The sequence below is a fragment of the Lepisosteus platostomus genome, chromosome 11 (genome assembly GCF_059453375.1).
Source record: "Lepisosteus platostomus isolate fLepPlt1 chromosome 11, fLepPlt1.hap1, whole genome shotgun sequence".
In the NCBI taxonomy this organism is placed as follows: Eukaryota; Metazoa; Chordata; class Actinopteri; order Semionotiformes; family Lepisosteidae; genus Lepisosteus; species Lepisosteus platostomus.
The window spans coordinates 7716178-7734872 of record NC_142621.1 but is presented as its reverse complement, the minus strand read 5'-3'; the positions used below and the strand labels follow the sequence as shown (position 1 = coordinate 7734872).

Sequence of the window (18695 nt, the reverse complement as noted above, 5' to 3'; positions counted from 1 at the left end):
CCCTGATTTTGAAGAATGCTGAACTTCTGTTTGCTGGTTGCCAGGGGACTGATCACAAACTCACAGTATGTCCGACAGTCTTGGCTTCTCACCTGAACACGTAGGTCTGCTTGTTCTCACTGGGGTAGGCATTGCCCTGTGCGATCAGTGGCACCGCTACCCGCAAGCCTGCCCCCTCCAGCACTATATCCTCAGCCGACAGGCGGGTGTCACGGCGATCCACCCGGAAACTCAGGGAGATGTTCTGCCCATAGCTCAGAAACTGGTTGCCAAGGAACTGCTCTGTGAAATTCACACAATCGCAATCAGGTCTCGTGCAAATACACCAGTAGAGGCAACTCAATAAAGACCTCGACTCCAAACTGGTGGTTAACGCGAGACTTCTTTCCTCTTTAAACAAAGTGTTCACACACAGAAAAAGTTGTAAACCTTACCAATTCAAACCTACTTTCTGTCAAACAATACGAATCTCTTACAAAAAACGTACAAGAACTGGTTGTCATGACTGTTTTAAATGCTGTCAATGATGCAGATGAATTGAAGTCTGGTGATTTTAGACTCTTTTGTTCTTAATTCTATTTAATAGTACGTATTCAGAATTGCCGCATTCCTAAGACTCGAAGCTCTACTTGCGAAATACCTGGAGCAACAAAGTAGATAGGGAAGTAATCTTCTGAAATCAGGGAGATCTCCTGTTGGCTAGGCAACCACTGAACTTTGACACTTGAGCCTTCACGCTGCTGTCCGGTCCAGCCTTCATCATCTAGGAGAAAATTTAAGCGTCAGTGGAACAGCAGCACACCACTGATCTGACACAGCCAAAGACCATCACCATGCAAGACATACCAAAAGTCTTTTAGAAGTTATTGGTCAGACTGAAGCATTTTCAGCACATTGTTCTGATTTCTGGTTCACAATTCCTCATACCAGGCTTGCAAAAGGAACAGCTGTTACGACTTTGAAAGCAGATTCTTACCTAAATTTCTTTTCATTCCAAAATCAATTTCAAATATCACTCAGAAGCAAAAGGTTGTAAATACACTATATGCCTGACTGTGCGTACTATAGAGTACCTACAGCAGACAACACAAATTAATGCTGTAAATGTATGTGACAGGGTGTAACACTTCTAATTTTGACATGAACATTTATTAAAAGAATACAGATTTTTGCACAATCCTGTGAAGGCAACCATCCACAGGTGGATCCGGATCCATTTCACAACTGAAAACAATTGTGCTTTACTACAAAGAGCATCAGATTATGAAAATCTTTCAAACTTTGCCGTCATGCTGCAGGAGGGGAAACAGTAAGTCGGGAACGATATTCTTGAAGTTACGCTTAACTACGAGAGCCGATTCTCGCTGGCAACCCCGATTCGGACTCTAGCAGTCTCCCAAAACAAAACCGTGAAGCTGAACAGACCCCTGCTGAAGGTGGAAGTGATGGTGTGCAGGCTGTAGCCATCCGCACTGTCGCACACAGAGGAGTGCTGGAAACAGAAGCAGGCGGTACATCCCCGAGGGTTCAGAGGGTCGAGGTTAAAATATCCAAGCTTGCACCTGAAAGCACATCAACAATTAGTCAAGAGCTCCTAGCTGGAGTATGCCCTTCGTCGAGCTGGGAGGAAACTTCTGACAGTTCAACGTGTGTTCCTTTTTTTCTCCCCCTGGAGCGACATTCAAAAGACTCAACATTTTAACATTAGGCCAATTATAGCAGGAGAGACATAATTCAAAGCCCCACAGGGTTTTTAGCCAAACTAAAATAATCTGGAAACAGCCACCTCAAAAGAACAAAAAACGACTTCCTCCCAATCATTGGTTACAATTCCCCCCCCACAGTTTAACATGTTTAGAAGTCCAAAGCTCCCAAGTTTTAATTTTAGATAAATTCAGACACTGTACAGGAGAATAGCTCTAAAGGAGAGAATTGTTTTTGTATGTGTAATTCTGTTCTAAAATTATGAATCCCTTGTTTCATTACGTTTACAGAGTGCATCGGTCTTGAACAACTACATTCCTCTTCCCAAATAATGCCCAGTCAATTAAAACTAACCTGACGCATGCAATTGGCACTCGACTAATAATAGTTATGTCATCACCCAAGACCAACTGGGTGGCTTTGCGATACGTGTGTCAGAGACAGTGGCTGCTATTTTCCTGCTGTTCTGAAAATGGCCAAGTGTAGATTTAAAAAGAGACTGTCTGCCTGGCAGAACAGAAGGGGAATTTTAATGGGTTGCCACACAATGGCATCAGTTAGTCAGTGGACCTCAGCTTTTGTACTGCTACTGTATATGAGTCCAAAGAAGGCTAAGACTTCTCATGTCCATGGAGAGAGGTGATATTCAGGGCCTATTTTCTCCCCCAGACCTGGAATGTGTGGATTGCTTTACGGACAAGAGGAGAATTTGTTTAATAGAGCATATCTATCACCTGGCAGGAAGCTATGTTAAATAAAACTCCAAAGTTGTGTGTAAAGAGCATTCGCACGAACAAGCAAAAGATTTTCTTCACAGGGTGGAAACCAAGTACTGTAGGTTACAAGCTGGATAAACATTCCTAATCCTTTTTTCCATAAGTGATTCACTTGCTATCTCTATTTGTTTGGAGGTATGCTTACACTTAAAAATTATTTTCATACAATATTATGGTGGCGCTTATTGCAATGTTATGAGAGCGGACAGACTCTTTTTACAGATTTTCAAAACAATCGTAACCTACATAACAGAAATAAAAATGACTTAAGAGCTGGAGTACTGCAATTTTTTCCAGTTTCGCTGACAATTACAGAGATAATACCTTTCAGCTCCAGTATCGCACCCCACAGAATGTACTATAGCAGTAATTGGTAAGAAGCCTGAGAAATGTCAAAAGATCTTTCATTAACTGACCACTGAAATCGTATATATTACCCGCTGTAGTGTGAGAAAGCATGGCTCTGGCGCAGTACCTGTCACAACTGAACCCCTCCACATTTTCTTTGCACTGGCAGCGACCCGTCTGAATGTCACATTCCTGTGTGCTCCCTGCTGAGTGACACGAGCACGGCCTGCAATAAAGAAAGCACCGTCAAAACCTTTCACAAAAATGTCAAGTGTTCCCCTTTTCTGCAGCTTCGCTTTGAAGGCTTTTTAAAACAAAGGTTGGACATCCTCGTGTACATTTGCGAAGGAGCGAAATTAATCCAACGACTGTCATGATGAACGCGATCAAAAAATTTTCTATGGATATGTAAAAACTTGATCATGTACGGGCAGCATCGTGTTGCATTGCTGCCTCACAGAACTGGGGCCCTGGGTCCAATTCCTGTGGTGCTGTCTACATGAAGTTTGAATGTTCAGTGTTCACATAGGTTTCCTCTCGCCGACCAGAAACATATTGGATGGTTAATTGGCTTCTGGGAAAATTGGCCCTGGCGTGAGCATGTCTGTGTGTCTGCCCTGTGAAAGACTGGTGTCCTGTCCAGGGCGTATCCTGCCTTGTGCCCGTAGCTGGCCCGGTTATCTCTGGCTCGAATCCCATGACCCCAAATTGGATGAAAACAGTTCGAAAATGGATGGATGATCACGTACTTTCCAAAGGCACGCCCAAAACTTGAACTACCCATAACTGTGCTGTTTCATCAAATTCCCAAAATCGGCGCCAGGTCACAGAACTGGGGTCAGCAGCCCCGACGCTCACCTGCAGCCCGCCTCTGTGAGCGTGTGGTAGCCTGGCTGACAGCGGTCGCACTTGTCTCCCATCACACCTGGCTTGCAGCTGCAGCGGCCGCTGTTATCACACTGAGTGCTCAAAGACCCTGAAAAGATGGAAGTCGCTTTCAGCACGCAGTTCACAGCATAAAGCAACACCAAACAATGCAAAACCAAAACAGACCCTCAGGAAACAAAATGTATCAGATTCCAAGCTTTTAAACCAGGAAAAAGAGATGCACACAAAAAATAAAATATAGGCAAATTATTTTAGACGCATGAAATAAAACTAAATTTAATCCATTCTGGGGTGTAAGACTGCATTCATATGGTGGCAATAAATGGTAAAACACTAATACAGAAATACCTTTTGTTTCTTACTAAAAGAGTCTGGTAAATTATTTTTTTTCATAGAAACACAGAAGCCTCGATGTTTAGAGATGAAACCGGCATTTCACTTACCAACCGCATTGCAGCTGCAGGGCAGGCAGCGGTCACTGGGCCTCTGTCTGTAGTAGTTGTCACGGCAACGCTCGCAGTTGGGCCCGTCGGTGTTATCGGCACAGCCCCGGCAATGCCCACCGTGCCCCGTGGCACGATACAGCTCGGGATCGAAGTAACACTCTGAAGACTTGCCATTACAGTTGCAAGCTGAGCCGAGGAAAAAGCGATTTCAGCGCGATGGATGGAAAACAAATCCGAAACGGAAAACATTTCGGAGGTCTTTGAGGCAAAGTGGCTGAAATGGCCTTGCTTTTATTTCAGATTCTGAAGCTGCAATTTGTCTGAGATGGCTACATAACCTTACAACAAAACCAAGCTTGTGAAATACATATAACCCTGCACAGGTCTGTCCCTTGATGCAGAGATAAATCAGAAGTTCACCACTGAAATGCAGAAATGAGTTTCTGGCTACTAATTGAATTAAACTTGAATATAAATTAATATCAAAATCACCCAGCTCTAACAGCACAACAGGCTTCTCACGTGCTGCGTGGCTGTGGGAAAATGTCTATTTGCTTTAAACAATGTAGGTGGGGAAGAAGCAATGTGAAGGGTAATGAAATATGCAAACTTTTACATACAGCTCTTTTTTTGGTAGCCTCACATATGTTTGTCATTTTAATATTTGATTGTACGTGCCTGAATGTTTTTCTTGGTACTCGTAAACCTTGTGTGTAAGACAGCTTGAATGAGTGTTTCTACTAAGCACGTGATTGATCTTTGCTTCTTAAAAGACTGGGCATTTTCCCCCTATATTTAAAAAAAATGTCCAAGCCAACTTGTAGCTGTAGCTTACTTCTAGTAGAAGCCTTTGGTTTGAATTTTAGCTTCTTAAAAATAACTTCACCTGCTTCAATAACCAGCCAATGAACATCAGTTGGTACTGAGCCAACTGCATTGCTCAATTTCAATCTCTCTTCTACTGCTTGGGGCCAAACCTGAGAGAACAAACTTACGCAAGCACTCATTGGGGTTTTCAGCTGTGGCTCTCCTCCAGGGCCGGTCGTTGTAGAAGCCTTTGCAGACACTGCAGTCGTCTCCCTCGGTGTTGTGCTTGCAGTTACACACTAATCTTCCATTGACGTTCTTTATGCACTCGCTTGCATGCCCGTTGCATTTACACCTGAAGCAAGGTGAAGAAGCAAACATCGTTGAGGACAGATTTTATGAAGTTATTCCATTTAGAAAAACGTACTTAGCATTTAGTACCAATTGCTTAAAGAGGTTTATGAAACCCAATATGACCAAACTAATATGAATTTTAATATAGAATGTTTGCTGTTCCTGTCGCATGCTACTTTAAATAAAACATTTTCTACTTTGCATTTAACTAAGATTACTCACTTATATTAAAAATTAAACACAATGCTAACAACGAGAACAAGAGCTTCCACTACCTAAAGATAGTTTCCTTCATCCACAAACGCACGAGTCATAAATTCTTATTTGCCTTTAGTCTCTGCTAGTAACAAACTTTTTATTACTGGATGCATGTCATGGCTTAATGTGTGTTTTTTTTTTATTTGGGCAACTGGTTTTTCTGTGTTAAGATTAAAATAAAGTTAGGAGTCAATTGCTTTTCATGCCTCTAATTCACCCCTTGCTTTGCAGCTTATACTGTATTCAACTGCAGAGGGTATAGGACAGTTTAATGCAAACCAGACTGAAGTGCCCACGATAAATACACCCTGGAAAACGTTAGACAGGAAGGTTTCAGAGCTTTGTGGAATAAACTGCAACAGATGTTCTACAGTTGCAGAGAAACATCAGCTGTTTATAACAGGGACAGTTAAATACACAGTATCTGGGAATAACAGTGAGTTGCATTATCCCTGACAAATATTTGGCAAGTACTTCCACCCAGACAAACAGGCCACTGCTGTTTTGTGACTATATTTTATACATTGGGACATTTGCCTCCCACAGAGATAAACGTTGCATGAGAACACGGTCTTCCTTCTGCTGACATCTGTATGTTTAATATCACTCTTTCCAAGTGTTCTCTCCTTGGGTTCAGCCCATAAAATACCAGTGATTGAGTATTGTGCCTTATTTACCCTGATAATCTTGGTATTTCGTCAATGGACATTCTCCACCTATTACGTTTTGACAGGATTCGCCAGCGAGTGGGAACTTGCAGATAGGCACTGTGGATATTGTTTCAGGAGCTTGGCAATGTTGTATGGAAAAAGTGAGGTACTGATCAAGACTTCAGTATAGGGAAGATGTATCATTACCTCCAAAGATAACGCTTAAATATAAATACATATATTTAATACATATATATATAATACACTCAAACAATTGGACGTTCTGGAAGGAAATCTCGAATAAGAAACGTGCTACAAACGAAAACGAAGACGTTGGATAAAGAAACTGAATTTCAGACACAACATTCACATCATTCATCACTCATTTGTCCATTTATTAGTGAATCCACCCACTAGACCCTTGTCTCTACATACTGTAATCCAACACTCCCATCTTGGAATTTCAGGAATGCATCTGTATGACGGAAAACTCTTGGAATTTCCAAACCCATTAAGTCGAAACATTATGAATACTAAATCTCTCTTGTTTTCTTAAAAGTCATGTCTATTTCCCTTAACAGAAAAGTGCTGATTTTGGAGAGCCAAGTTACACCCACATGAACAACTTTTTAACAACAGTCATGGAAAGATGTGAAAAAATCTGGAGGTGGATCACAATGAATACATGCACCACCATTCCTTTTCTAATCGATTTAACATACTATACACTATCCTGCACAACACTCTGTAGATAACATGTGGTTACAAAGGAGAAAAAAAACAGGAGGGTCAGATTTACAGTTTTATGACAGAAGATCCAGCTTGTTCCATTTAGTACATCTTGTCTTTCCGAGTTGTGGAATCTCAGTCTCAATAGAGAATTTGTGCTGAACAAACAAGCCTTGTAATTTAATGGACTGGACTCAATCAGTCACGGAAATGTTAAAACAGATTTTTGAAGTTATTGCGAAATGCACTGTGAACTTTATAGCAGTACTTCTCTGCTTCATAGCAGTAATATATAATTATTGGGATTTTTAACTCAAATGATACACAGAAGGACTAAAAACACAGAACCCTCCTTTAGAACTGTTCAGTATTATCAAAGAATAACAATCATTCCTAAAAAAATACATCATAGAAGATCTTCTAGGTCTATATCTTCTAGGAATGATTTTCATTATGGTCAAAAGTATTCTTCTTTCTTTTTAATAACAGCCATTGTAATGTTAAAGCTTCGTAATGTGGTATGAAAAGTTTTAGTGATTACTTTTCATATCAAAAATAGCATATTAAAATTTACGGTCCTATACTAATGTAAAAATACATCATTTACAGTTTACAGTACAGTTACAATTCTAGGAGTATATGACCTACTTTAGATTCAATCCAGGGTAATAAGCTTACACCATGTCAAATTTGAATGACATTCTTTCATGGAAAAGCTTTTGAGCATTAGCAAAACATATTGTAAATACCAGTCCATACATACACTCATATGAACACGCTTTTTGCATGTTCCAGACCATATTAGAAGGGGAATTGGATAATTAAATGCTTTCTGGCACATAGTTTAGGAAACAATCTTGCGGTTCTTTTTGTTTAGCTACAAAAACAGCTAAAGCAATCATGACCTGTCAGTATGACCTTCTTCCGAAACAATGGAATTTCAGAATGATTTACTGGCTGACAACAGTGATGCTAGCGAGCAACACTAAAAAGACAATTCACTGGTTCTACAACGGTCCTTTGTGCTTTATGAACATAAATAGAGCATTATGCATTTGTAGTGCATTCTGGATATTAAATATGTCCGCTAAGTTACTTATTTCACTGCCAAGGCACCCTGCTCCAGCACAAAAGCAAAGGACAAAACTGCGACACCAGCCTCACCTGCCACCAACAGCAAAGTCAGAGATGGCATAGTAGTATGATTTGAGGACTTTGGGATCATTGAAAACTTCATCTCCAAAGGTGTTGAGCCTGTTCAAGGTCACCCGGATGTCAGTAGCTGTCACCCATTCCTGAAAGAAAAGGCCAGACACATAGCCAGTTCAGCAGGTTAGTGACAAATAAACACAAAAAGCATAATTTTCTATATATATATATTCTGCACACAAACTTGACATACTGTATGCATACATATTAGGCCTGGCATTTACACAAATGTATAACTGAATATATATTTAGACATTATTCCACATTTTAGAGGAACTGCAGTCCCAATTTCTCAGACTGGTCATTAATTCTCAGTAACAAGATAAATTCATTGACAATATAGAAAACAATTACAAATTTAGAACTAAGCACAAAATCGTGAACTTACAATACAGCACCAGAAGTTTTGTTGTCTCATTCTGAATCTCAGAACATGACACAGCACATACCTGGAAATTTTGGCTTTTTTGCGGTGTACATTGGAGGTTTTACAATTTACTGTGTATATTTTACTTTTACTGTGGTTTGAAATGTAAGAATCAGCATTGATCAGTTCTAAGCCTGAAACATACAAATAGTGTTGGAGTTCCCCTTAAAAATGGTTATTCTTAAAAAAAAAGTAATGACATTAACTATTCACATCATCAACATTTAATCAAAAATCGTTAGAAGAGCATTAAGCTAATTACATGGTTTATAAAGGGGGAAAACAGACTTTGGTTCCATTTAAGTTTAAGAGAAAAGTGTGATTCTTAAACCACCTACGTATCCTCTGTGTATTTACAGTTCTTAAAGAAATGTATATCATGTTACCCCTGTAACCTCAGTTTTAAACACATTTCAGGCTTTAGACAGAAATTTTAACTATCAGAGAGCTTCTTCTCTCTGACCTTGATCAGAACACCATCCTGCTACCTCCTAGAAGCCAAAAAAAGAAAAAATAATTTTTCAAGATGCCATCTGGAACTATTACACATTAGTAAATTCCATGTGACATTGTTGAAATCATGGTTCAACAAGAGTTTTATGTTCCAAACAAACTTTAAAGCATGACCTTTACTGTACATCTTGTAATAACAATGTCCAACAGGGAATTTATTCTATACCCTTGAAATAATCTGCCTGTGAAATTACTCTCTGCGATCTAAACAATTTACCAATTTCCATGGAGGTAACTGAACTAAGGCCATGCAAAGAAAAATCTTATAAATGACATAACATGGCAAGATATTTAAAATGAAAATGCCTGTACATTTCCTTTTTATTTTTAATATTTCATCAAGCAATTTGACTATTACAAATTTAATCTGGATCCTAAAAGTCCCAGCTACTTCCTGAGGTACAGATCCAATTAGGTCACACTCCAGATACTCAGACAAGTAACAAACCTAAGCATTTTCTACAGTAAGAGTTGTCAAGGCTATGCTCCTTAAAACAAAAAACTGTGAACTAGGCAACAAAAGAACACTGTGGAATTCTATAGGTGCATTTATATAACAGGAGCCCACTCCTCACACATAGGACTGAGGGTGAATGGAACAAGAGAGTTATATTTCAACTACCCCATTAACCAAATGAGATTAAGCATGGAAAAATAAGATACAGATTAAATTTTGGTTTTGCTTTAGATATTCCAAAACGTTGAATACGTAATAAAGCAATAAAAGGCAAATAGAGGAAAAATTGTCTCTCATGGACACAAGCAACAGCATAGAATACAAGAATACATAAATCAATGAAAATATTCTGTATCACACTACACAGTATGACACTCATATTGTTTTGTGGTTTTGCCAACAAGAAGGAAATTATTCTTTTAACAAAACCATACATGTAAGCCCATAAAGCAAGCTGTTTTTCTTGCATGAAATGTATCGCACCTTAAATGTCTGGCTCTAACTCTCTCCATGTTGTTTTCATTAAATCCCTTAAGCATTGTCATCTGCTTGCTAACAGTTTCATTACAGACATCTGAACCTGATTACAAGCTATTGCTCAATCACTGAGTTAAGCCAAGATATGACAGGAGGCTGCAAATGTGGAGTAGTGATAGACCTGCCTCTGAGATAATTTCTGTGAGTAGCAGAGAGCTTTACCTACCCCGCCATTATTATTCTGTTGTTTTTCCCGTTTATATTTATAAGATTCAGTCACTGGTTAGTTAACTCATTCATAAACCTATTCACATCCAATATACTAGTTATGCTGCATTAAAAATGTAATATTAAGGAAAATATTTTTCCATTTGCCACTTCAAGTTTACTTAGTATAGCACTACGCCCGTCTTGAGGGAAATTATAGGTCGGAGTTTACAAGGGCTGGAAAAGTGAACTGGTGCGTGTTTACATTTTGAGGCACTTTCTACTTTTGGCAAAGGTGTTGGTGTAAACCTTGGTACATACTTTCCAAGGATAGAGACTCAGACCTTTGTAAAAGGCAGTGTGGAGATTTGTAATTAAAGCCGTGGGCTTCCCAACACTGCATGCCATTTTATGCAACTTTTACATGAACACCCTATAAATATTAACCACTAATGCGATCTCTCACCGGCAAAAAAAAAACAGCCCTCGTTTCTCTGTTGACACCATCTTTTTCAGCTGATAAAAATACACAGCTGAGGAAAGTCATTTAAAAAACAATTACTTTCATAACAAATTCACCTACATTCCTAGTTATGGACCAGCTCATATTACAGGAAACTGTTCTATTCCTCGGTTACTGACCGACCAATTTTTTGTTTGCTAAAATTCAGTAAAACCATCTTGAAGACATTACTGGTTTCAGCCAGCACTATGGAGTCACTGTTTTCCTCCCTACGAATATTTTCTGCAGCTGATAAAACCCCAGCTGTGTGCAGAAGGCTAGCAGATGCAGATATATTCACTGCTTTAGGTCTTCAAGCAAGCTGTGAACAGCAGAGGTATTCTTGCCAAGGGAAAGGGCCTGGGAAACTCCTCTCAGAGCAATCACTGTCTTCACAGCTGCCCCAGTGCACAGGTACATGAGCAACAGAGTTATCCCACTAACTAGCCTTTATTAAACATGATTAATTAGCCCTCGCCTCCTCTCACACCACCGCCAGTGTGAGAAAAGACCAGATTGCTTGCAGATGCATTTTATTTCACGTCGTAGATCTAATGTGTTCCATGTGATCATTAATGTTGATTTATTTGAACTATTCGGGCAAAAAAAAAAGGCACTTGAAGGAGAAACAAAAGAGAAACAATGAAAAAGCCTAAATAATGACACAGAAAAAAAGATTAAATTAAGGTATAAGAAAATTCAGACAAGTGAAATTTGCAGTTTAAACCACAATAGGGAGATCAGCAAACACTGAAAGAACACCAATAAGATTACATGGTATATAAATGCGGACAACTGCAGTGCTGCAAAAAAAGATGGAAACTGCTTCTATGAAATAAGTAGGTGTTTATGAAGATACATTTTCACCTTGCAGACATTGTGTGAAAAAAATAAAAAGACAAACCAAGGATGTTGGAAGCTGCACAGCACATTCTAAATGCAGAACATTCGTTTTGAATATGCTGTACAATTTTGGCATAAAAAAAAGTTTTTGGTGTTCTGGACTTAGTCCAGAGAAGTGCGACCAGATCCATTTCTGGGCTCAAAGGAAAGTTCTGCATGGAGGCTTAAACAACTCCTATTTAGTCCTGAACAGATAAAAGACTACAAGTGGACTCGATTCAAGTATGCATGTTTGCTGAAGTTATTTTAAACCCTGTCTTAAACTGGCTGCTGACATTGTTAACCCAATTTAGAGCCTGGGTCAAAATATCTTCTGCCAATTTGAATTGTATCAAGCTTTCTGGAAGCAGCATCTTTTCAAAGCACACTCAAATGTATATTTTTATCTCAAAAGCAAACCAGTGATTGCACTGGTGCAACTTCCATTGATTAAGTATACTTGGCTCTACCCATGATACATGTCAAATATTCCTTAATATAAAACAATTCAGCACACCACAAAGATCCACTTAAACTTCCCCCACAATAATGTCCACCGCACTCTGTCCATCAAGTTCTGTGTAAAGGTATTTATTCCAGACAGGGATCTGGGTTTGGTATAAATAGCAAGATGCCACTGGAGAAAGACTAATATGAAGGTATCTGGCTACCGAGCTAAATTTAAAGAGTGGGTAGAGGTAGAGAATTACATAGGAAAATCTCCTGTTGGCATTTTCTTATGAGGGTATTTTAAAATGCAAGCTGATAATTGTTTAGATCACAGAAGAGCCAATAATAATTTATACTAAATTGTTCAACAGATTTGCTACCTGATTATCAAGCTGCTCAAGGTACCGAAATCTTGGTGAGTGTTAAGTTTGTCTTAAATATTTAAACTACTGCTTGGCAGCAGGTTTATGAATAGATTGTACTGCCTTTGTTGTACAAATGCCAAACTAAAATAACAGTAATAGGATATTGCATGACTTCAAAACTGATAAGACTCCCAGAAAATGTTATTGACAACGCAAGACTAAAATGCTTGCTAAATAAAAGCTACATCCTTGTGTTGTGGCAGTTTCCTGTAAAATGAAAATGAACTAATTAAACACCTTACTGCTTGACCATATTTTAAAAAATAATTTAGATGAAATGTAATCTATATAATGCAGGATATACCAAGTTTCCAAACAGCATCAACCGTCTTCTTCAGGAATGGAATGTTATGTATCTCAGCAATCATTATCCTCTGTCTACTGTATCATGACATCATTATACCCCCACCCTTGAATGGTTATCCAACCTTAATCCACACATGGTTTTGAACGCCTTGTTTTTCAAGGATTTAAATCACAATTTACTATTCATAACATCCGCTCAGCTTTTGATCTCTCTCACCCAAGGCAGTAAACTTAGTTCTAGCCTACAGGGGCTAAAATGGTGCCTGGAGGCATGTATCTTTGAAGACTCCCATCTTTAATCTTAAAATAATCCTTCCATCCCTACCTCCTACAACCCCCCTCCATGCCACAGCACCGCCACACACACACAGATGTGTGGGGTTCCAGCCACCCTGGGAGTTGCTGTCTCTTTAATTAAACAGCCTTATCTGTTGGGTGGATATCTAAAGGATCCAAGAGAAGCATGGAAATTGACTACCCAGTGATGTGGTCAAGGCAGCTAAGAGTTAATCTACTTTAATCCATATAAGACATTGACTTCCTTATGTCAACTTTTGTAGCCATAAAGATCATTCACAATGCACGCAAACACTTTTGTGCATATAAGACAAGTTATATGTTCAATGTATGCATAGTTCAGTAGTTAAGTAATGTGCTTTCTTTGCACATGCATCCAAAAATACCCTATTATGAATATGCCCAATTATTTTAAATGCGAATGATTTCAATTTACAGTCTTTTGGTTCTTGCACCATCGATGACACAGAAAACTGGAGGGCACTTAGGGTCTATTTCTAAAGTCCAGCGAGTCACTAAAGTAGTATTTGTCATACCCTGTGTTAAGGGTTGTCTCATAATGTAAACACAGCACTGGGAATTCTCCAATATTAGATAATTGTTTGCATCCAAACTTGACGGAAGCCTAAAGTAAAGCACTTGGGAAACAATGTTACCTAATATCTTATTAATTCAACCAGAACGCAGATTTGTAGGAATGATTAGTATTTTCCGCATTAATCAATGCTATTCTCTTTCAAACAAAGAGTCATATTATAGAGCTGAGGCAGTGTCACTAAGGAAGTCTTCAATCGTTCTAAAATATTTTATTTCTGCTGTCACATTTAGGAAAATCACAGTTCAATTCCATGCCGTTAGGCTTCAATGACAGCAATAATCAAATGTCCACCAAATAACTTCTCACTGTTTGTAGTTATGATTCCAAATGGTCTCTTTATAGAACAGGTTCGACTGGGGAGCTGTGCCAGCATGCAGACTGAAGTCTCCAAAAACCTCTACTTGTTCCTTTGTATTAAATAATACAAAAACCTGAATCTTTCATTCCTTTGCAATGCAAAATCATTTTACTTAAGCACTGCAGTGGAGGTACTCGGGTGCTTTTATTGCACAGATCAAGCCTAGTGCTTGGACCCAAAGTAGAAATGAACTGGACAGCAGGGGGTTGTCTAGCTATCTTCTGTTAAACAAATTAGGCTGGAGACAGTCCAAACAGAATTATTCCCTCTGTCTGTGTTTTATCAATGTGAGATTGGATCAAGCCACAAGTTACTTTGATTTCTCTGACTTACAGTGGATACAGGTAATGCCTGATAGGGAATGGCATGCGAATGGAATTTGCAAAAACGTGCTGACAACAGAAGAACACTATCACATCTCCCCTAGATAACACAGTAACACTATGTACATGAATGCATTTCTTTAGCCACCAGACGAATGAATGACAGAAAGGTGTCTGAGAAATACCATCCAAGCAAACTCGTGTCCATTCGAAGACACTGACTGCCAATGAAATCTTTCCACTTGCTAATTCCCTTAAACTAATTATGATACACTGTAATAACAGTGGCTTTCTTTAAGTCCTCCATCACCTCGGGGTCTTCAGCTACAGAGCTCTATAGAAGCCCAACACATCTCAATCTGAAAGAGAAAAGGCCTAGCGCACATTTAAAATACTGTTGCAGTCCTTGCAAAAAAAGCATTGCCATTGATGTCTGCTCCTACAAAAACAAGCACTGTGCTCTTTAACTCCACATCCCAATTAGTACATTTTTTTATCCTGGCCGTAACAAAATAGCAGACCATTCCTGGTCTGCCTACACTTGCTTCTGTTTTCCGGCGCTAGGCGCTTCCCTATACCTGCAGGACAGGGCTGTTGTCGAAGTTGTAGGCGCTGGGCCGGCCCTCGAGGGTGGAGAAGGCCACGTTGCCCCCAGTCAGGGGGGATATGTCGCTGAACTCGTCCGTGCACAGCGCCTGCTGCTCATCCTCCCCAGTCCTGATGAACCCACGATTCTGCTTCTGGTAAGTCTTCTCGCAGGAGCTGCTGTAATACTGGTAAGGTACCCAGGGCCCGTCCTCACTGGTACGCTTGTATATGGCAAAGCTCTCTGGCCGGCTGGTATGGAACTTCAGTCTCACATAAGTGATGTCAAAAGATTTGCCTGTGGACACAGCAAAAAAAAAAAAGAGAGACCTGACTGAGTATGTGTACATTACAAGACATTTGGCATAAACGTTCTTTTTTAGACCTTGAATACATCATATATACATTTTGTATAACTGTTGATGATTAAAATCCAGAGATGTTAACAACCTAAATATAATACGGCTTCTAAATATAAATTCTTTCATGATTTATTAAGACACTAAGGCAAAGATACTGTGCAAAAATCCACAAGGATCAGTAGGGGGAAAAGAGCCTGGAAAAGAGTGGAAGTGTTGAAAGGAAGCCATTTATTCTGACCTGAAAGTGTCAGTTTTGTTCATTAGGGAGTCACTAGAAAACTAATTCCAGAAATGTATGATAAGAGACAGAGCAATGAGGCTACCCTCAGAGGTCATGGCCCAAATTGCCAGTCAAACAGCTTTAGCAGGTCGATTTCCTTGAGGTCTGTCAACTGCCAATTTCTGCAAGAGTCTCAACCTCAGACAACTATTTCCAGACTTATAAAACCAAGGAGCATTTTCGAACCTCTTCTTCCAATTTAGGGCTGCGGGTTAGCTAGAGCCTATCCCAGCAAGCAATGAGCGCAAGGCAGGATACACCCCGGGTGGGACGCCAGTTCATCGCAGGGCAGACTTACAGACACAAACACAGATGCACACATACTCACACCAAGGGCCAATTTCCCCCAAAGCCAATTTACCTACAGTATTTTTTGGGATTGAGTGAGGAAACTGGAGCGCACAAAGGAAACTCACGTGAACATGGGGAGAATATACAAACTCCACCCAGGCCCCAGATTGAACCCAGGACCCCAGTACTGCGAGGCAGCAACGCTAACTGCTGCATCACCGTGCTGCCCTCATTCTGAACCTTCAAATCTAAAATGCTCTTTTGGAATTTATGTTCCAGATTTCTGTTTATCCTTCAGTTCTACACCACAGTTTAATGTGACGGTTTTCGCACTCTCAGAATCACACATTCTGGATCGTTTTAGGTTCTGAAAATGCTCCCCTGGCATGGAACTCATTATATGCTAAAACCTATGATATTCCCTCCACGTGCCTTTGACTTTCCCAGCCTTTTTAAGTAATATATTTCTTTAAATTGCTGTAACATCCTGCTCCAGATTTTATCCCATTCCCCTGTGATCTCTCACACCATCACAAAATTTGACCAAAAACCAATTCTTCACTCTGCTCAGTGCCCTTTCTTCTTTACAGTAATCAATTCCTGACTCCTGAGTGAAGACATGTGTCTATTGTGCTTCTTGCAAAACTCTTCACTTCTTTCACTCTTTTTATCACTCTACCTTTTTTTCCTTTCACTGAGTGTTTTTTGTATTTATGCACCTATTGTTGTAAATTGCCTTTGGTAAGGGCGTCTGCTATGCAATTAACTAAAATCACACCATCAAAAGAAATAAAAGGCATCGCCTCAAAATGACTTAAGATGTAGGAACCTTAGAAGCAGGATATTTTTTTAAAGAAAAATATTTTATATTATTATTTTCTACTATTAAAAATGAAAATTTTGACAAAGAAGTTTCCAGTTGTAAAATACTGCAAGTGCAAAATGATTAAATGGTTCTTATGTTCATTACTGATTTTTACACCACTTTCTGCTTTTCATTTTTTCATTCCTTGTTCACATTTGCCATATATATCTAAGACAGCTCTATATGGAAAACATCTGGCATAGTTATTAAAGAGCCTTGAGAAAAGTAGTTCACTGTTCGTTTTACAGCGCAATTGAGAAGTTTTCAAATACCAGCGACTGGGGGTGAGAACAATATTGTTCATTTTTCTTCACACTCAGCTATGCATTGTCAGTTCTCCGTTTTAGGCATGAAATAAAGCAATAGTGTCTGGAAGAATTGTACTGTCTTACTGTTTTTATTTTCAATGTTATAGTTAGTGGCCATGATCCTTTATAAAACAGGTGTTTATCAGCAAAACCTAAAAAATATGAAGAGCAACCTTCACGATACCAAACAATAGCTGTGTATTGGTGTCTTATACACATAGTAGTAGTGAAAGAAGACATCCATTTAACATGTGACAGACATAAAAATTGAGATAGTATCAAGTATCATCGTGTTATACAGAATATCATATTGAGGCATACTAAATGAGCTATTGAAGACTGCTACAGCATGTACAGTAAACTTTTCATATTAACCACAAGAGAACAAAGGACAGAGCAGGTGAGAATGGGCAGAGAGCAGGTGTGAAAAGATGAAATCCGTAAATGAACGGAGAGGTTCTATAAAGAAAATGAAGGTAAGTTTCAACAAAATCCTTTTGGGATGACTCTGTGGCAACAGCATCTCTCTGGGAACAGGGGTTGGTGAAAAAGTCTGGGCTTGGAGGAAGTTGCTGTGAGGAGGCCAAATGTTGGTTTAATAAGAGAAGAGAGCAAGGGGATCAGGGAGGAGAAGGAAGGGCGAAGGCATGTGAATGTAACAGAGCTGAAATGTTTACATGGTGAAAACCTCTCGAGATTAGCCATGCACACAGAAAACCAAAATCACACCAAGGGTCGTTACAACCCACCTTCTACGTAATACAAAAATAAGTCCATCAAGACCAAGTTTTAAAATAATGTACGTGCAATATACATTTCTCCCTAGCTTTTACTTTCTATTATATGAACCATTTTATTTCATCGACACCCAAATGCTAAAAATATCTTAGTCAATGCCATCGTATTGTCGTCTTCTGGAACAGCTGCAGGACCAATCAACAGCTTCTCATTTAATACAGTGCAAAAATTAAAATCTTAACGGGCTTAACACACTCAAACACCCTGCTTATAAAGGAAAGGTTTTTAAAAAGCCTGACATTGCTCTATTAACCTGGAGGCTCAAGTGTGCCTCAGATAGAGCCTTGGGATTTGAAAGACTTGTGTGGCCAAGTCACAGCACACCTGGGTCAATGGGTTGCAAAATGGTCAACAGCAATAAAGCTCTACACCACCATTTATCTGACAGATAATAAAACATCCCTCAAAAGCTCATGTACCAATTTCATAGATGCACAACAGATGGACTGGCAAGGTCATTCACACAGAAATGATTCCCATCAAGTCAACAACTGGCAATTTACTTGTTGCCAATATCTCTTACGGTGAACAGCACCAGTTCCAGTTAGCACAGGTTATACTCTGACAGGGTACGGAACAAACGCCAAACAAAGGTGGCTTACAACTGGTGGAGACCCTCCAGACTAAGACCTCTCCATAGAAAAAAAAACAGGCCGAACAAGGATATTAAGATGCAAGATTTACTGAGCAATCAGCTGTCTGTTATCCCCAAAACTGTCCCACTCAGCCTTTTTTCAGGCAGGCTGAAACATGGGTTATATTACAGGGGACTTTTTTTTCCCTGAGTCAGTTTTAATTGTGACACTGTGTGGGAG

General features: G+C 39.4%; 1 protein-coding gene across 1 annotated transcript in view; it reads right to left on the bottom strand.

The window, feature by feature from the left end:
• Window positions 1-18695, bottom strand: part of lamc1 (laminin, gamma 1) — a 75332-nt gene that overhangs the window by 15078 nt on the left and 41559 nt on the right. Inside the window, exons 2-10 of the mRNA XM_088598180.1 lie at window positions 14970-15274; window positions 8125-8255; window positions 5158-5324; window positions 4160-4348; window positions 3687-3804; window positions 2956-3054; window positions 1426-1562; window positions 641-763; window positions 93-282 (exon numbers count right to left, since the gene is read on the bottom strand). Coding sequence (XP_088454306.1) covers window positions 93-282; window positions 641-763; window positions 1426-1562; window positions 2956-3054; window positions 3687-3804; window positions 4160-4348; window positions 5158-5324; window positions 8125-8255; window positions 14970-15274 — 1459 coding nt within the window. The remainder of the gene's footprint in view (window positions 1-92; window positions 283-640; window positions 764-1425; window positions 1563-2955; window positions 3055-3686; window positions 3805-4159; window positions 4349-5157; window positions 5325-8124; window positions 8256-14969; window positions 15275-18695) is intronic.